Source organism: Diospyros lotus, chromosome 10, assembly GCF_014633365.1.
Source record: "Diospyros lotus cultivar Yz01 chromosome 10, ASM1463336v1, whole genome shotgun sequence".
NCBI classification, from domain to species: domain Eukaryota; kingdom Viridiplantae; phylum Streptophyta; class Magnoliopsida; order Ericales; family Ebenaceae; genus Diospyros; species Diospyros lotus.
Genome location: NC_068347.1, coordinates 31,467,601 through 31,488,484, shown reverse-complemented (window position 1 = coordinate 31,488,484; position 20,884 = coordinate 31,467,601). Strand labels below are relative to the sequence as shown.

General features: G+C 34.7%; 2 protein-coding genes across 3 annotated transcripts in view; one reads left to right on the top strand and one right to left on the bottom strand.

Moving 5' to 3' along the window:
• LOC127811706 (uncharacterized) overlaps positions 1-10,475 on the bottom strand; it is a 43,826-nt gene extending 33,351 nt beyond the window's left edge. The window contains exon 1 of the mRNA XM_052351834.1: positions 10,314-10,475. The gene's annotated coding sequence lies outside the window, so the exon portion shown is untranslated. The remainder of the gene's footprint in view (positions 1-10,313) is intronic.
• LOC127811707 (TNF receptor-associated factor homolog 1b-like) lies at positions 532-10,320 on the top strand. 2 transcript variants are annotated; one of them, XM_052351838.1, is made up of 5 exons: positions 532-844; positions 2,801-2,959; positions 3,477-3,753; positions 7,611-7,723; positions 9,373-10,320. In XM_052351838.1, exons 1-5 carry the CDS (start codon positions 783-785, stop codon positions 9,464-9,466), a joined length of 705 nt encoding a protein of 234 aa, XP_052207798.1. In that variant the 5' UTR covers positions 532-782; the 3' UTR covers positions 9,467-10,320. The 2 variants fall into 2 exon arrangements, with proteins under 2 accessions (XP_052207798.1, XP_052207799.1); XM_052351839.1 differs by lacking the exon at positions 9,373-10,320 and adding an exon at positions 7,879-9,358.
• Positions 10,476-20,884: the final 10,409 nt, after the last annotated feature.

Genomic DNA, 20,884 nt, shown 5'->3' with positions numbered 1-20,884 from the left:
CTCTGTCATTTAACATCATCAATTTTAAGATCAAGAAACTCTAGGACATATTGTAATTTATTAAAAAGTCTTAATCTTGATATATATTTAACAATTAAAAACTCTAAAAAGTATTCTTTTATTTTCACTGGACTCCTTGACATATCCACACATCGTATTATCAGAGTTATTTGTTTCTTGTGACTTAAATCAGTAGTGCAATAAAGCATTACTGAAAAATATTTTGTTTGTTTGATTTTCTTAATGATTGCACTTCTAACTTTTGAAGCCAGCAAAGCTATCAATTTATTTTGAATCTTATGACTTAGATAGTGATAGTGAACCTCATCATTTTGAAATCGTCAAAAATATTCTTGCATTATTAGATCAAATTATGTAATAATTTTTAATATACCTAAAAAATTATTATTATTTTTTTAATAAATTATCTATTTTATTTCAAGAAATATAATATTATTTTTAGGAAGACATTCCACGATATAAATTATATTCTCGAGGGAACTTGTGTTTGTTTGGAGAAGGATAGATTTTTGACGAGCTTATGATACTTTTTGCTTTATTGGATGCCATCTTCTTGTGTTTCGCTCGACCCCCTAATGGCCGTGCTTTCTAACTAGTAGGTGATTGAAGGGTTGTGGGGGGAGTTGTGGAGTGGGGAATGGCTGGGACCGTTAGTGAGGAATCTGGAGATGGAAGGTCTTTGAAGGGGGTTTCGAGTGAGCAGCGGCTTTGCCAATCCATGGAGGCATTGACAGAACGGCTGTCATCCGAGCAGGTGGAAAATGGGATTTCATCGACCTCTCCCCCTTATTGGGACACTGACGATGATGATTGCGGTATGCTGGTTGGTCTCTCCAGTATTATGTACTCTTTATATTTTGTTGTCCTTTCTATTTCCTTAAAAGGCATTGGAATACAGTAAGAAGGGGGAATGTAGTTTTGGGATTTTACTGTCTGTTGACCTGGTTTGGGGTTTTACTAAATAAGATATATATATGAGCTGAAGTGAAGGCATTTTGTTCTATCTGAATCTGGTGTCATGTGAAATTCGGTTTTAAAAATTGTTACGCTCCAGGCGAAGCATAATTGACTGTGGGTGATCAGACAGTGTAATAGCCGGGGCTTCCAATAAAATCTGGTAACAGTCAAAAAGTCATTTATGACTTGCAAATTGCCAGTGCTTATAGATTATGTCTGCAAATGTATATATATATATATATATATATATGATTGTGGGACCTTAAGTTTAATTTTATTGGAGGCTTATATTTTACCTGACTTGATTAAGGTGGCTAGTAAAAAGCATTGCTGGATAAGTTCACACTTTGATGCAGGAGCATATTCTTTGATTTATTAGTGTTTTTATTTTTTGGGTAATGAGGTGCTATAAATGCACCTTGTTTTTGGATAAGATGTATCTATTGCACCTTGTTTTCAGTATAAAAAAACTTCTATCAGTTGATTATAAATACATCATATTTTGAAACATTTTACCAACCAATAGATTTGTTTTGGAGTTGAAAACGAAGTACAATAAATGCAAGTTGTTTCTCTGGTTAGCCATGAATCTACTTATTACACTCATGGCATGCGCTAAGTCCGGCCTAGAACACACCATAGCATACATAAGGCTGCCAACACCATTAGAATAGGGAATTCTTTCCATTTCTCTTAGGTTCTCTTCATTTGTTGGAGTTTGGGCATGCGATAATTTGAAATGTTGTGCAAAGGGTACATTTACCAGTTTTGCATCCACCATATGAAATTTCTTTATGATTTTCTCTAGGTAGGTTTTATGGGATAGCTGGGTTCGGTTATGTCTATCCCTAGTAATTTCCATTCCTAAAATTTTCTTAGCCTCACCTAACTCTTTCATCTCAAAGGCTTAAGTTTCTGTTTTTAACTTTGAATTTCTGATGGTGAATGATTTGCAATGAGCATGTCATCTACATATAATAGAAGGTATATTGCTATTTTAGAGGAAACATGCCTAAGGTAGACACAACAATCAAATAAGCTTCTTATAAACCCTCGACTTATCATAAATGAATCAAATTTCTTGTACCACTGCCTAGGAGACTGTTTTAGTCCATAGAAGGACTTCTTCAACAAGCAAACCTTGTCCTCTTTTCTGCTAATTTCAAAACCTCTAGGCTGATCCATCAGAATTTATTCTTCTAACTCGCCATGGAGAAATGTGGTATTATTCTAATCACTCCTAGTTTGGGACAAGGCTTTGTTTAGTTGAGTATGCTTCTTTTATTATATATTGGAAATGTAATATTTTTCTTAATTTATATGTATATTGTTGGGTATATCTGAGTATTTAAAAAAAGAATTCATTGTATTTCTGATAAGTTTGTTAGCTCACCGTTGTGATAATGCATGATACCTAATGTGTATAATGTGAAGTAGGTTAAACATTGATGAGAGAATATTTTCTTTTTTAAATTCAAACATGCGTATATTGGCGAATGTTTTCTTTGTTGAGTTTATTTATACTTTTCTGTACTCTAGTTTTACATTTGCTCTCTCATTCTTTTCCCCCTTTGGTTTATGTCTAACATTTTTAGCTTTTTATTTATAAGAAATAAATAATAATAAAATACTTTGGTACTCTATAATTGAGAAGCATATAACTTCCTTCTTCCCTTTTCTACAACAATTATTTTTGCAGCATAGTTACATCCTATCCCTGTATGTGTGTGTGGTGTTTTGGGTTTTGCTTGGTTGTGTTAATAATTTTATTAAGAATTGATCGTTATGATAATTGATATCATGTTATGCTTTTGGTTTGTAGGGAGAGAGCAGATCGTCCCTTTCTTTACTTTGATTGCCAGTATAGGAGGGAACTTGTTCGAGTATATTTAACAGATGTAGAGAAAACTTGTCGCCGTTTTGTGGAAGAGGAGAGAAGCAATCTTGGGAAATTAATAGAAGATAAAGCTAGATGGTCAAGGTAGGCATTTGTTTGTTTGTTTTTTTTTGTTTTTTTTATTGTTGTCCTACTAACATTACGTATTCTTTCTTGAAATATAGTTTTTTAAGACATTGAATTGCACTAATATTTTCCAGTTCATATTGCCTGCTATCCTGCTGTTCTTGTTTGGGTTAATCAACAGAAATATTGCCTTTCTATTTAAGACCTTTAAACCTCCCTGAGTTGTATGACGTCTTATAGTTCCAAGCCAGCTTTTAATTTTTTGTTTGTTGCTTGTAGGCTACAAACATAAGAATTTGTCCTTCTTCTTCTTCTAACTTCGTTTTCCCCCTTTTATTTATTTATTATTTTTTTTATGATGATTCTTAACTCCCCATCTATTATCTTATTGTTTGTTTTCATATATAATCTGTTTCTACACCCATTTTTAGTGGGTGTATTGTTGTGGTTAAATGATGACTCAACTTTGTGATGGCTGGCGCTTTTACACCTTCTGGATGGGCATTGACCAAACTGTTAAGCGCTGTATGTCCAGGGAGAAAACAGATGCAATTTTGAGAATTATTGTGAAGCATTTCTTTATTGAAAAGGAAGTCACCTCTACCTTGGTCATGGATTCCTTATACAGTGGTCTGAAGGCTCTAGAAGGCCAGACAAAGAGCAAGATAGGTAGGGGACAATTACTGGATGCAGAAGAGTTGCCAGTTCCTATTATATGCATAGAGAGGGATATGTTTGTTTTGGTGGATGATGTATTACTACTACTTGAGAGGGCTGCTGTGGATGATAAGGGTCCTCAGAATCGTATGAAGGTGAGCAACATGAACATGGTGTTAGAAATTTATTGAATCACGAGACCCTTTTCTTTTACTGCAATTTTTTTTGGTTCCCTGGTGCATAATATTACCTTTTGGTTTCCAACCGCGTGGAAGGATTGTACTTGATAAATTAGTAACTTTAGTTAAGGTGTGTAGCTGCTTGTTATGAGCAATTGGTGTCAGATATGGTTCAACTTTGTTTGGGGTAAGCAATTGCACTGCATCTTATTATTTGTTGCAGTTATCTTGGATGCTTAGGTAATTGTTCATTAACAGTAGCCATTAGGCACACACCACAGTGGATAACTGCCATTCGAATGCCTTGGTGTATAGTTGAGTGGGTTTGTAACTATGTGCTATGCCGTGCTTTCTTATATATCATATCTGAAGTGAAGTTTCCACATACAATTTTGTTTAGACGTGGATGGTAGATTAAAAAAATCCGATACTTACCAACACTTGTGTTGTGCTGCATTTTATACAATGTTATGCATCCAGGAGAAAATATTACTTACCTAATTGGCTTATAATCAATTTTCTAGGTAATAATTTTAGTGAATGCAGTTTCTATTGCAGGATAATTTTTGGTCTAGGAAAATCATTTTATACTATATATCTTCACAAAATCTTAAAGATACTCAAAAGAGGCATGATTGGTGACAATTTTTGCTTTCTCTGTTCTTTTTCTCTCCATACTTTTGATAGCTGAGAAAGAAATGATGTTTTATAATGCTTTTGTTGGAGCTTTTTTTGAAAGCTTTTCAAATATTTTTCGAAATTTATAGAAATAATTTTTTCCTATAGTTTCCAAAGCTTGTTCTCACTTTTTTATGGACAAACACTGCCAGGCACCCACCACCAACACCTTGAGCACCACTAGTCTACCTGCACACGTCATGTTCCTGGCACCATCAATAATCAACCACCAATGCTGCTACCACCCCTTGCACCCGCCCACTGCCTCCGCCTGCTACAAATATGGGTTTTTGCGGCCCTTTGGTGCGTGAATGGTGGTATTACCAACTGACAAGGTCATACCTTGTTCAAGAAAACATGTCATGTGGTATTACTTGGGGATGGGACTTGGTATAATTTAATCCCACTTTTGTGGGTTTAGTTTTTTTAGCTGCATTGGACAATTTTGCCTCTCATGTATAATGCCATAGGAACTTTCTCTCTTCCAACCCTTCCCCCTCTCTTATCCTTTCTCCAGTTGCCAGTGAGTTTCTACCATAGGAGATGAGGCTCCCAGATTGTCTGGGAGATTTGTCTCCCATGGCTTTTGGGATGGTGACTTCGGAGTCACTGGCAAGTGGCAACTCTGGCGGTAGGTTACCAGTGGAAGTTGCATTTGGTCAGTAGGTAAAACTGTCATTTAGCAATTAAAGTCCAGCTATACCTCATTCAAAATTTACTATACCAAACATGGGCTAGGTATAATTTTCATTTATACCTCCTTTAAACCTAGGATACCAAACATGGAACAAAATTATTTAGTCCTATCACTATTTCACCCCATCTTTAACTTTATCCCATCACTATTTAATCCAGATTTTAAATGGCTCGTTAGAGGGGTTCCTTTGGAAGTCTTGTGTGGTGTGTTTAACTAGTTTTGTTTGGTTGTGTTGGTCTAAATCTTGGGCATTTGGCAGTTAATAAGCGAAGGCATTATTGTAAAGTGCTGTTGTGTATATTCATTGTGTGATAACTGTTGATGAAGTTGTATCAAGTGTTGAGACATTGTGCTAGTTCAATGGCTTACTAAATTTGAAGTTTTTGAAATTAGGTATTAAAACAAGTGGGGCAAGGGGAAAAAATCTAAGCATGATTTATATGTTTGCAAGTAGATTCTTTGCATTGGATAACCCAAAAACTTGCATGCTTTTGTTATCAAAATAGGCTGAGGGTTGGCTTGGTGGAAAGAGGCTATAGTGGGCTCCTACATGCACCAACCCTCCCACAGGTTTTTGTATGCTTACCTAGTGTGCTTGGTTTGCGGGCTATTGTGCATATATGGTGAGTTTACTGGCTCACACCGAGAGGGCAGTGACTGCTGATTCTCATCAATAGCAAAAAGAAAAAAAAAAAAGATGGCTGTAACAATCTGGAACTAGCCTGGCTCTATAATTGTCAGCACGTCAGGAACACATGAATTCTGTATCTATCTTGTCACCAGAAGATAGGAAGCAACTGCAATAATCTTACAAAGATGATTTTGAAAGTGGTTGAATAGAGGAGTATGATATGGTCCTGATGCCTCTGCTATTTACTTAGGTTGATTCTGTTCTCCCTTTGCCTATTATTTGCTCTTTATGATTTTTTTCAGATGCATTGCTTGATATTATTCAAGGTTGTTACAATATTTATATCTTTGTTGCTTTCACTATCCATGCCATGTGATGTCTTAGTTCCTTTTTTTTGGCAAGTAACAGATGAATAAAAGATAACTGCCTAAACAAACAGAAGTTCTGGCTAAGAAGCCAAAGAGGGATATTTGTTCAAAACCAAGAAAATGAAGCGGTAATGATGATGCTCTTTTAGCTGCAGAACAGAACACTCCATATCCTTGAATGCCCTTCTGTTTCTCTCTTTCCATATGCACCGCCTCTATTCCAAATTGATCTATGGACAGCTCTTACACCATAATTGTATAAACCTGTACGCTGAGGTATGCATAGAACACTTAAACTTGGATTGGGTAACGTCTAATATTGCGGGGCTGTTTAGCTGTGGGAAACAGCCCAAGTCTCCACAAAAAAATGCAAAGTTATAGAACTTGTTCAAATATAAAAATTTTCCAAACAGACTTGGTGATTTGGAAATGCAGTTTTAAAAAATAGAAGTGAACTTGGAGTCCAGGAGTTTTCCAAACATTCCTAAATCATCTCTCTCCCCTAAATCAAACAAATGTAAAACCTCTTTGTTTCTCTCTTTTTTGAATATATATTTTGGTTTCTATATTGGAAATTAATTTTTGCACTTCTAACATTTAAATGTGTTTTCCAAATTTTCTATGGAAAATGAACACTGGAGCTTTTATAGAAAATTAGAAAACATTTCCCATAACTAAACAGCCCCTAGATGTCCCAAGTCACAAACAATATAGAAGGATGTGATCATTGGTTTGCCACTTTCTACAGAAGTAGCACCAATCTTAATCCAACTGGTTGCCCTGTCTCAGATTATCTTCCTGAGATTAATAGATTATCAATTTTCAAAATAGACTCATGGGTAGCTGTCTGCAAAAGAAAGGCAACTTTGGGAGGGAAACTTGTCTTCCACACGGCTTTCAAGAAAATTCCTGGCATCATTTCTCGCAAAGATGAGCACTATAAAAAGAGCAAACAACAAAAACCTCCTTTATGATGTCCTGCATGCCCTATTTATCCTTTCCTATCTTGTTAGAGGATAACCCTACAAGTTGAGAAAACTGGCAACTAGTTGATTTTCGAGTCCTGTAGTTTTTATCTTAACATGATAACCGTCTAGGAATGATGGCGAAGCAACCCGTTGCAGCAGCTTCCTTACTAATAGCTACTTAATAGAGATTCTGGTAAAGTTCACAAAGAAGCATGTGACTACACCACCTGTCATGCCAAAACTCAACCTATCCCTTGAATGTATCATAATGTGTTAATTTCTGTGGAATAATTTATTATTTGCTCAACATTTATTTTATTAATTCATTGCTGATTTGGTGAAGTCGTTTTGTTTTGCTACTCTTTCCTTTTTTGTTTGTTGCTTAGAGGTGCATGGAGATCTGGAATTCAGGTAGCCAACCCCACCTAGTGGGATCTAGGCTTGTGATTGTTTTTGTGTTGGTACTCATTGACTGCAACCATTACTTATAGGATGAGTGTGCTGGGGAGGAGTTCAACAAGGATTCCATTGAGCGTGATGAAGGACATCTTACTGAGCTAGGTCGTAGGACAATTGAAATATTTGTCCTAGCCCATGTATTCAGGTAACCTGTCTATTTGTTATGCTTATGCTTGCGCCTAAAAACTTATTTCCCTTTACTTTGTTCTTTTACTCATTTGCTGTTTTGGGTTATGAAGCACACATTCTTTCTTTTTGTATTTTGATTCCTTTTAATGTTTGAATTTCCTAATTCCACAGAAGCTACCATTTTTTCTCAACATCTGGCAGAGGACCTAAGAGCTCTTTTTCTTCTGAATTTTCTCCATTCTGATTCCAGTTAGACAGCACCAATAACTTTGATTATGCTTCTTCATGTGGAATTAGCTTGAAGATAAATTACATTACAAACCCAAATTATGCCAGCTTCTTTTAATGTCCACTAATAGTACATACTCTTTTCACTGATTGACATTTTATTCGGGCCTCTTGGGTTGCTAATGATTGATTTACCTGTATCAAACTAGTATGATGCTAAGCTCACTAAAGTTCTTTTCGTTTGATTACTTTTGTTCTTATTTGACCTGCGAATGACATACTTAGATCATTGTTAATTAGAGGGGAAACTATCTACATTGTCGTTTTCCTTTCTGCCGTAAGGTTACAAATATGGAGAAAATTACTTCTTTTTCCATTTGATCAACTCATTCAAGACAATTGCTACTTCATATAACCTTTTGTTTTTGGTTTCCTTTATAACTTATTGAGGGAGGACAGCGTAGTGATGTCAGAAATTTGAGTCTTGATATTTGTAATCCACTGTTTTGCCCTTGTTTGTCGGATGGGCTTGTTTACTTTGGACATTCTTTATTCAATGATGAGCTGTGAGACGTTGAGTTGAATTAAGAGGCCATTTTTATATGTACACATGCCTAATACTTTTTACGTGTTCTGCGGAGGGAAGAGTCAGAAAAATTTAGCAATGCATGATTTGAATGATTTTATGTCGGTTAATACCAAAATGTTTTTCAGCAAAAAATTCATAGCCAAATAAGTGCCTATACCTTTGTCCAACTCCAAGTTCTGCATTACAAACTAAGGGCGGCCTCTTTTTAAGATCTCTGGTCACCAGAAATAGCATAATTGAATTGTTTTAGCTGTATATTTTGTTCACTCGCATTGGAAGTTGGACTGTGGATACCTTTCACATTATATGCTACCTACTTCTTTTATGGCCTTTTCTTGTCGTATGGGCCATGTGGATGTGCAAATATTTAAATTGGTTGATTTGTTGCCATACTCTGTTTTTTAAAATAAGCGTGCCGTATGGTACAATATACACGTAGTTTTGGTGATAGCATACTTCCTCAATAAACCAAAGTTATTTTTACTCTTTGTTCTTTTGGTACAATATATGTTTGTGTGGTGTTCCCTATACTTAGCTTCCTCTGCCTGTTTGTAGTGAAGTAGTACTTAATTTCCTGACCACCAAAAGTGGAATATTATGTGAACGGTCTGGCTTTGTACGGCATGTAGTAATCCTTTTATGTTTCATGTAAAACAGTCATATCCTGTGGTTGATGAAATGCCATTAATGGGATCCAGGGGATATAGTAATTTGATTTCCCTCTTGTTTTTATATTTGATGGCTTTAGTGTTGCAATCTTTGATTTGTGAATTGATCATACCTCTTGTTCCAATTTCTGATGTTTATCTACTCTTTTTTTTTTTTTTTTTAATCTTATGCATCGGCAGTAAAATTGAAGTTACATACCAGGAAGCTGTTGCTTTGAAAAGGCCAGAGGAGCTCATCCGTGAAGATGATCTTGAACACACTGACCCCACCTAACATGAGGCTTCTCTTGTTGATGATCTTAAACCCACTAAACACAATAGTTGGGCACTTCTGGCATTCTTCTAAAATTGTGAAGTGGCCTGTCGAAAACTTTGGGCAGTTGAACAGGACAAGTGTGTTCAACATACCAATTCTATCATGTACTCATTGAAAATTTACAAGTTTTCTTAAAACCTGTGTAACACCTACACGTAACTTCCATTTTACCTCAAATATCTTTATAATTATAAATTTTCTTATCAATCTTTGACAGATCTGACAATTAGAAACATGCAACAAGTGTAGCGATTAACCCCATTTACGTACTTATTTTAATAAATCTTCAACTAAACCTCACGCCTATATCTTCATTTTTACACTTGTTTTAACTTTAAATGAGGTTAATTAGAGCCCAGTGGGGAGCCGTTTACCTTAGACTCTCAAGCGGACACCCTATTTGGTCCAGGTAACATAGACTATAGCATACTCTAGTTGTTGGCAAATTTTAGGTCAAATACCCTAAAATAACAACCAAACAAATACATCAATTCTAGTCGAAAACCTATTGCTTTCTCAACCTTCTCTCTGAATTTCTGGTTCGCGCAGTAAAAGTTGAGCAAGTCACAAATTTCGGGACGCTGCTCAATACGAGCACGCAAACAAGAAGGGAATTCAAAATTGAAAGACCTAAAGTTCAAAATTGCCCAATGGCAGACAAACACAACTGCAAACAAACAAGGAATTTACAGTAAAATTTCTTTGGAAGAGATAGAAGCAAACAATTTACAGAGACTCGTTTCGCAAGTGTTCTGCCATGTTCTCTGATCCGAAAGGGGCCGAGCGAGAGATTGAAATCCAATACCTGTGCCCTCGAGGAGATTCCTGATCTCAAAAAGAACTCTTTGTGGGTTTTTATCGTGTCAAGAAGTAGCAGAGGTTGCACTGATCCGTCACCGCCACCTGGTTTCGTGTCGTGTCGGGGGGTTGGGGACGCGTGAAACTGCAAAGAATATGAAACGAAACGGCAAAACGACAATCTGAAGGCCGTTGAAGGCGGATTACAGATTTTATAGGAATTTTTGTGAGAAAAAATTAGATCGTAACTAAAACAATTTGAGAGATTTTATTGCATAATTTATTTATTAATATTAATAAATATCATAAATATATTATATTTGTTGTCCAAATAGATATTTTTATTTCTGTACTTTTATGTTTTTTCATTCAGTTACTCAATTTTTTTATTATTTCGATTATATTCCTGAATTATATATTTTCGAGTGAATTATACACTTCAGTTAAAATATGTAACAAATTCACTTTGAAATGCCCAAATTACCTCTCGCATGACTGCCATCTCTACTAGAGTTTCTTTCTTCAATGGTAAGTTCCGAGCCTATACTTCAATTAAAGTATGCAACACATGTACTTTAAAATGCTCAAATATACCTCTCACACGACCATCTCTACCACAATTTCTTTCTTCAATGGTAAGTTACGAGGCAAGTGTAGGCTAACGACTATTACAACAAGTGCAGAGGCCATTGTTGGTTGTGAAAGGTAGAAGATGAATGGGCAAAGCTATAGACGGTGGTGGAAGGCTGTCAATGGCCTTTGCACCTTCCATCATTGTCGACACCTTTGCACTACATATCTTATTATGTCTCTAATTATACATTTATGTTAATTAATTATTATTAAATGCACATGTAAAATGATTCAAAATCATATAATTAGTTATTCCTTGGCACTACATAGCAAGCAATAGATTTTGGGAGGGGAAGGAGTGCGTGAATCGAGGCACATAAGAACGCAAAGCTAGTATGAGTTAATCCTCATCGCGATGAGAAAACACAACTCAATTGACTATTAATGGAGGATTGACATATCAAAAAATTATCTTTCTCCAAGGGTAAAGGAAATTTTATAATTGATGTGTTTTGAATCACCATTTATTTGTAAAAGGGTTAGATTAAAAAATAATCAAATTTAAAAGATAAAAGAAGAAATGACGAATGATTGAGATATCCCTTTATATCAAGGCTGGCCCAACCCTTAAGTCATGTATGTTATGGCATTAAGCCTCCAAAATTACAAGGCCCCAAATTTTAAAAATTTATAATATTTATGTATATTTTTTTATTTTTTTAATAATTAGTATTTATTAAAAAAATTAAATACAAAACATTATAATTTTATTTTTAACTTCCCTTTACCATTTTTCAATTTTTAATTGTTGTTGTGGTGTTCCCAAATCCCAATATCCCATAAAACTCACATATTTATAGAATGAGAAGTTACTCATTATTGGTGAATTTTATCTTTTTAATGTTATCAGTTTAATATTTTGTTTTGTTTTTTTTCTATAAGAGAATCATGACTGTATAATTTTTTTGCTCACACTGACGTTTTTAGAGTTTTAGGAAAAATTAGTTTTGTTTTTCTTTGTTTATTGTTGTAAGTTGTTTGACTTTTTTTTTTTCTTATCTCTGAGATATTATATTTTAGTTAAAAATTTATTATCATTAAAAGATTATTATATTTTATAGTTGATTGAATTTTATTTTTTTTATTTAATAAAATAATAAAATATTTGTGTAAAAAAATGTATTATTTTTTTTTATAAAAAAAAATTAATACTCGAAAGCCTCAACAAATCTTTTCACCTAAAGTCTCCAACTCCGTTGAACCGACTCTCTTTTATATAGGTCTTCATAGACTTCATTCAAATCAACTTCAAAAACTAAGTCAACTAACTTAAAAAACTAATGCCTTTAAAGTTTGAATAAACTATCTTGAAAAAATGTAGACATTCTTTCATCTATCAGCTTTAGTCTTTATAAATAAGGGTGATCTCTTACTTTCTAGGGTAAGGTTTATTAAAATGAGTCAGATAATATTGTATCAAGATAAGATTTGAATACTTTTGGAAACAAAATATGGAATGGTCAAGATAAGTTTTGAAGCATTCTAATATTTTTATCAAACAATTTATTAAAATTTTTGAAATGCACTAGATAACACATGCATTATTTTTTTTATTTGTAATGTTCAAAATAAATTTATCTTGAGAAATGGAGACAAATTTATCTGAAAAAATCCATATAAGAAGTCACGTAACTTATTTTTCAAGTGTCGCTAAATAAATTGAACGAATATAATGGAATACACTTTTGTCTGGAATGCTATTCATATCCCCATTTTTCCGATCTATATATTGGTTAACAAATACTACCTAGATATACAAAAACTTATGCACAAATTACTATAATACTTTTTTATTTTTTGTGTAAGACTAATTTAGGCATTTGAAGGCTTGCACGAGAAAATCCTAGTGCCCTAAATTGTATTTTGTCTTGCAATCTCCCAAATAACTGAATATGACTTTTTCGAAATTATAAATCTATTAATATATCTCAAACAACTATTATGAACGATGACAAGTGTAATATTCAAGAAATTTATGAATGAATAAAATTAGAAATTTGTGAAATTATTGGGTATACATGAAATTTTTCAATGTTTAGGGCCAAAGTGTAATTTTTAATTCTTGGCCAAAATATGGTGTAACATTTGTGTTAAACAAAATTTTTGGAGGTAAGAACATGTAAGAAAAGTTAAAATTAATAAAACTGTAGAAACTTGCAAGATAAGGGTAAAAATGTAATTTTTTAAACATTCGGGCCTTAGTGAAATTTTTAAATGTTGCTCAAATTGGAATTTTTAATTCTTTGGGAACTGAAATGAGAAAATTAGAGTTTGAGGTCCTTGAGGAAACTCTGAAAAGTTGGGAAAGGACCAATATGCAAAATGAGAAAAATGGAGCAGTGCCAAATCTAAAAAAATCACAAAATCGGGTACGACACTTTAAATCTCCGGCCAGCCATCGCGTCGTCGCTGGGGAGGGTTGTTAGAGGGTCCTAGGGTAGGTTCAGACCATTATGGGCTGGTTGTGGTGGAGATTGGTTAAAGATCGGCCATGAAAATCGTGAGAATTGGTCGTATATGGCCGAAGATGTAATTAGATATATTGAGGGATTTTTCTCGATTTTTAGGACGAATCAAGGCGATTATGGGCTAGATCTAGCATCTTGGGGTATGATTAACTTGAGAATCAAAGGATTTTGAGGCCGAAATCACTTATAAATAGCAAACTCGCAACCGAATGGGTTTATACAAATTCAAGTTCGATTGGAGGGTTTAAAGACATAATCGGTTGTTTTTGATAAGGACTATTGTTCCTTGGGTCGTGAGGAGTGAATCTAGAGATTTTGGGGTATTTTGGAACAGTTTAGAGTGGGTTTTAAGCATAGCCATAAAATTTTTGAAGGTAGCCGGAATAAAAACTTAAACGGTCAAATCAAGGGTATTTTGGTGTTAGTTTGAGAAAATTAGTTGAGGGCTTTTGTTGCCCACATGGTGGAGAACATTTCTGAAAAATTTGATGATTTTTGGATGTGTTTTAAAGCAGTTTTGGGGCTCGCCGAAAAATCGTGAAAGTCGTCGGAGTCAACTGTAATCGGCCATTTTGAGGTGCTATCGGCCGCCGTTTCAACCATCGGAGGTCGTCACTGTGATTAGAAGCTCGAAAGCAGTCAAGAGGAGTCGTCGGATCATCGATTGGAGATAGTTGTAGGTCGTCGTCGCCGGAAAAGACGACTAGAGAAGAAAGGTAAGAAAAAAAGAAAATTGAGAAAAAATAATAAAAATAATAAATAGAAAAATGCTCTGAAAAAATATCCAGAAAATCAAGAAAGTGTTTTTATGCATTTTCGTGGAAGAAATTTTGGAAAAATAATTATGGAAATATTTATTTTTGATTTTTGAAAGAAAAGGGAATTTTGGAAGAAAATTGTGAAAAATAGGGAGAAACTTTGAAAAATTCTCAGAAAATTTATGGAAATTGAAAATGTTGTTTTAGGAATTTTCATGGAGAAACATGGAAAAAAATTACTTGATTAGGTATTTATTTTGTATTTTTGAAGAAATCAAGGTTATGGAATTTGAGAAAAATTAGAGAAACATTCTGAAAAATCCTAAAAAATTTGGATTATTGATTTTCTAGGGAATTATTGGTCAGGGGGTGATTTGGCCAAGAAGTTTGAAGTTTTGCACTAATTTCGAGTTAAATCGACACTAAGGGCAAAATCATCTTTTGTAAGGTGAGTGGCTCTACCCTGTTTAGTGATTGACCTGCCTATATTCTCGGTATTTCATTTCAATTGCTTTAGCTTGTGAGAGGCTTAATTATTTCTAAATTTATTATTTTACGCATATTGATCACTACTTGATGCATTAACTAGACATGATATTTTGATATGCATGGCTCTTGATTTGCATGTTATTGTCATATTTGAATCATGTCATTGTTATGACCGGTGGGTTGGGATTTGGGGTCTCCTTGTGGATGAGGCGATGTTTGTTCTTACGGAAAACGTGGGAATGATGGTTCTTACAGGTGGTAGCTAGATTACTTTCCAAATACTAAGTACGCCAAGGTGATGTCCCAAGGTTGACATGTTGAGTCTGATTTATGCCATGCACGTGATCATTCATACATTTCATAAAAATTGTTTTTATGCAATTCACTTAGATGATTCAACATCTAATCTGAATTATGCCCCTGGAACATTCAACGTTTCAGCCAGGGCTTACAGCAAAGAGAAAGACGTGGCTAGTAATTAGTTGAAGAAGGGTATCAAGCATGTTAAATTACTTTCGTTATCACCTTTTGTATGATTGGCATGTAATCCTTAATTTGGTCTTATTTTAGTCACGAGACAATTATGTATGAACATGCTATGTTATGGTAACGCATGACAATCTATTAGGATTTTGATCTTATTATTTTCGCTGTATACTTGAAATGCCTTACTTAGCTTCAGTCTTTAATCCATGTTAACTAAATGGGTATGATTGGGGAATTTGGGGATTTTGGAGCATGTGAAGATTGTGGTTTTTTTTTAAGATTGGCTGGATGGAAAAAGAAAATTTATAAATCTTGTAAATGTAAAAAAAAAGAAGAAAAAAACTCTAGATTTCCCGAGTAATGGCTTGATTGAGAGAACGGGTCGTTACAACAAGCCTAAGTCTAAAAAAAAAAAAAAGTTAGTCAACTAACATTCGTAATCAAGAAAATGAAGATTGCATTGACATTCGAGTCATTGGGAGACCGAGTAGTTTATCGGGGACCGTATAGTGGGAGATCGATCAGTCTCTTTAAGGATTGCACCTGCAAGTTGGAGCACGAGCCTTTAAGAGACTTAGGTGAGGGATTGGCTGAGATACATAATGGAGAAACCATCAAATAACTAAATATGCTAATCAAGTGAGCAAGAAGTAAGCCAACTAACTAATAGATTAGTCGAATAATCAAGAAACCACCAGGTGAATTAGTCAACAAACTAGTAAGGTTAGTTTAATAACCATTGAGAGATTAAATTGAGTGACCAATAGGTTAGCAAATTAATGTCAAGGTTAGTTGAGTAAGTGAGTGAGGTTATTGAATTTCTAATTGAGATAGATTACTCAAGTAATACTGAGATATAGTCAACTAATCAAGCAAGTGATAGACATGACCAATTGGGCTCACCGAGTAAGTTTTTGGAAGCCTTTCTTGAGACATCATTGAGAGACATTTCTATAGTACTTCATAGGTCATTCACTCATAAAAAGATATACAATATATTATTGTGGGCCGTTTAGATTCGAGGAACCTATCTCTAGACGATATGAGATAACCTTTTGGGAGATTATAGACCTTGAGAAACCTAATCTTTAGATATAAGATTGTGAATCATAGGGCAAGTTCACCTCTAATATACTCGTCTACAAATCTGGAAGAGTGTTCAAGATGTTTGTTGAAAAAACGGTCATTTTGGCATTCTCTTATATATAAATTGGAGAACCATTGTCATGTTTAGGTACGTTGAGAACTCTATCACCTTTGAAGCACGAAAACGACAGAAATGGCCCAAAACAATTCTTTGGTCGTTTCTATAAATTACAAAAACATTCGGGGGGTAATTTCATAATTTACGTAAATTACGCGGAAACGCATTTCCAATGACAATCACCCAGGAGTCACTCCACTCATTCCAATGGCTGAAAGCCTTTCTTTTCCCTATCTTCTTTTCAGTCTTATTCTTCTTTCATTTTGTTTCCGAATCGCTTGCTGCTTTGGATACTTCCTTGCTGTTGTTTCCTCGTTGAATATTCGATCATCATTTATTCGCTAGAGATAGATCGCCCATCTCTCGGTCACTCATGAATGCATACCGAAGGTCGCAATTCTAGTCACTTACACATGTATCCTGAAGCCTCATCACCGATCATTCACTTGTCGCCAGTTGTTCCTTTTATTGGTCACCCCTATCATTCCCTCTAAATAACCATTCTCTTTTTCTCTGCTTCTAATTGTTTGTATGTATGAATGTATAAATTAAAATCAAATCATTTTAATTTATGTAAACCAAAGTTGAGTTAAACTATGTTTGGAGAAATTTAAAAAGGTATAGGCTAATATTTGAAGTTCACGGATCATGTATTAGTTCAATTGTTTGGCCTATGGTGGACAACTTATTTGCATCCTACTTGTTAAGTTATGTAGTTAATCACAACTTATCAAGTTATTTAGTTAAATTTTTGTATTTTTTAATTCGCATCTTATCAAGCAATATATATTAATTGGATGTTTGTATTAATTTATTTAGATTACAAAAATATTTACTAATTTCTTATACTAAAATTTAGGATTCTTGTTTTTAAGTTAGGGTGGTTGTTGAATGTTAGTTTTTTTATTTGACAAAGTTAGATTTCAATTATAAGTTGTCTAACTTGAGTGAATGCAGGGTTAATTTGTAAGCACCCCCGCCCGGATATCCTAACCACCCGGTCTATCCGAACGAGTGCGCTCACAGAAGGGAAGAGGAATAGACAAAAGACAGAAATGCCCTGGCATGCATAAATAAGAAATTTAACAGCGGAAGCAAAACGGTAAACATGCATGCCCACAAGCACCCCGCTGATACAGCGGTCATGAAGTATATAAAAAATACATACAGACCCTGTGCCAACAATAGGAGGTACAAATGACAACCTGACACAGTCAAAAATAAAAGACAGCGACTCTAGCAAAACATCAGAGATGACGGGGGCAGCTAACTATACACCTTACCAACACGGCCGGCTGCTAAATGGAACGATCCTCGCCCTCGGCCTTTGCTTTACCCTTACCTGGAATGATGGAAAGCAAGGTGAGTCGCAAGACTCAGCAAGTTTATAAGAAATGAAAGGCTATAAATAAAAGAAGAGACCATCCCAAACACAGCCCCACAAGTACACACAAGTCATGAGACGCTACAACACAACAGTGCAGTATAGTGAAAGCACATACCGGTCCTTGGGGCCCACACAAGACACCTGGCACCCAAGTCCCATACCAACCTGCCGCTGCCCTGGAAGGCAACAATATCCTCAACAAACCTGTGCGCACTGTCCCGGGGCGGTACTCCCGTCACCCGTATCCACGTCGGTACTCCCGACAACCGAGCCATAAGCTCTCTCGGAACGGTACTCCCGTCCGAGAACTAAATACTATCAGTAGCCATGCAATGCACATAAAATGCAATGGCGTAGTGAGCATCAACGTGATACCAGGCGCCCATACATCCAAGCATCAGGCCATGCTCCGCCCATATAGTAAGCCACAAACGATGCATATGCCCGTGCTGGATGCATTATAATCAAGCTAAAATGCCCGTGACCAAGCATAACCAAATCATGTTAATCCCAACATGCAGCCCGTACCCATGTGCACATCAAGCCATGCAACGAGAATAAAATATAAGTAGGTATGCTATAATCACATAATGGCTAAGCTAGTCAGCAGTGCCTGGCACCGGTCAACGATCAGTGGGTAGGAGAGACTCGCCGGCGGCCTAAGGTAGACCGTACGACAGTCACTCCGTCACCGAACCGTCGATCCCAGCCCCCACTGCACAACCGCTCCAGCCAGAAAATAACCAAAAAATCCAATTAATACCCGAACCGCTAAGAACCTAGTCCTGGGTGAGTACGGCATCATTCCCAACAGGCAGGGGGGTGGCACAAACCCCCGTAGGCAACCAACGAATAAAACCCACGAGATCCATTTAATAAATTAAATCTTAAACTAACCGTTTAAAAACTTCATAATTAATTAATGGCCGAAACAAACGAAGGGAGGCCCAATAAATCGCCAACGACAGAAACGACGAGATAGGTAAGAAGAACTTGCCTTATCAGAGATATCCTTAGGCTCGTTGGGTCCAAAAGCAGTAAAAGTTATACAAACTGCAATATCCCAATTATTTGCCAAAATTAATAAAATTGGACGCAAAACGAAATTCTGACCGTACAGAATATTAATTACTAGCTGCTCTACATACCTGGATAATTAAATCTGAAATTAAACGCAATTTAATCTGAATTTTTCAGCCCCAAAATCTCACAATTTACGTCGCGCACGCTGCTGAATTTTCTGTAAAAATTTGCTCACTGTTTGAGCAAAAGAAGTGCCCGAATTCGGGCTTTAAAAGAGGCAAAAGGGGCGGCCCACAGCACGCCACGTGGCGCGCCCAGCAGCTGCGCATGGCTGCCACCGCCTTGCCCAAAACGACGCCGTTTTGGGCAAGGATTTTGGCTGAAAATCAGCCAAAATTTCTTCACAGCGCGCGCACCAGCGGGGCTCGAACCCGCGTCTCCCCGCTGGCAGTCTCGCGCGCGACCGCTCGCGCCCGCAAGCTTCACTTAACCTATATATAACTTATATTATATTTAAGGTGACTTTTTCCCTCTTCCGCGATTCACGCCAGCACCCCACAACTTCCATTAATCACACAATCACCCCCTATAATAATTATAATTTATTTTAATTTTTTTTCTCTTTCCAGAAATTCCCAAATAACAAAATTAATTATCTTAATTTCTTATTTCCATAAAATCATATAATTAAATTTTTATTTAATCCCAACAACTTATTTTAATAATTCTTTTAAATCCAATTATCCCAAAATTAATTTAATTTGGCATTTACGGGGCGTTACATAATTAGTAATAAACAAGCAATCTTTACTTACTAATATTATTGAACTTATAGTTTTTGTTTATGTTTGTTTGTATTATGTTTGAATAATTTTTTATAATTTATATATTTAAAATTATATTTACAAAAAATTATATATTTTTTAAATTTATAGTTTACTCTATATTTCTATTTCTTATTATTTTGAAAAAATATTACTTTTGCATTTCCATTTTGTATCGGAAGTATTTTCCATTTCCATGTAACATGGTCTATCACTAGTACAATTCTACTTGCTTTCTACATTATATCTATTCATTCGGATATTGACTTGAGAATCGAAGAACTTGTACGATATACTCATCTATGCCCTTAACTGATTTTTCTCTTGCAAATCACTCATAGACCGATTATTTACAATTTCATGGAGACATTCTTTTATATAAATAATTTTATTATTGTATTTGAATAACAACAACAGCAACAACAACTACAATTTTGATTGAATACTAATTTTTTTTTCAATATTTGCTTTTGTATAAAAAACAATACTTATCTAAAAAACAAAAGGTACCCTTTCATTCATTATTATTGTATGGCCAACAAGGCCTTTGTCTTTATCTTATTGTCTGGTTAACTTTTATTTTTTACTAAAACCCTATCATTACTTAGTAATTGATTTTATTTTTAACACTATTAGTGTTTATTTATGATTTTTGAGGAAAATGGTTAACTCAATGTTAAAAACATCCACACTATGCACCCAGTAGGAGTGAGTGAGCATTATTCTATAGAGCTAAATTTCCACTGTTTTCATTTAATTGTATTTGATTTTTTGAATAATTTGGGTTAATTCGTTTTAAATCTTCAAAAATTGATTTTGAAGACCATAGTCACTATTTCAATTGAAAAATATTGAAAGAATATAAATTTATGATTTTTTCAAATAATAACCACTAAATAATATAAATTCAATTAGGTTAGCTTGATTACGAAGTTATTTTATAACTAATTAGCTTGAGTAAACTCAACAATTATATGAGTCATAAGAAGTATTCTTGTTGAATTATTAATATCAACCTTACTAACATTTTATAATAACAATATCTTATATATGATAAAAAATAATTTAAATTTTAACTTAAACGTACAATATGGCTCAATTATTTATTTTAAAGTCATTATTAACTCTAAAATTATTTATTAAAAAAATAATTTTAATATTATTTTTTCATTTTATTTTTAATTTGGGATCAAATATTAATTGATTATTTTAAATAAATAAATCTCAAGCTTATCAAATTGGCTAGGGTTTTTTATGAAAAAAAACAAACATAGAGCTATTAGGTGTATACATACGCGTACACAAT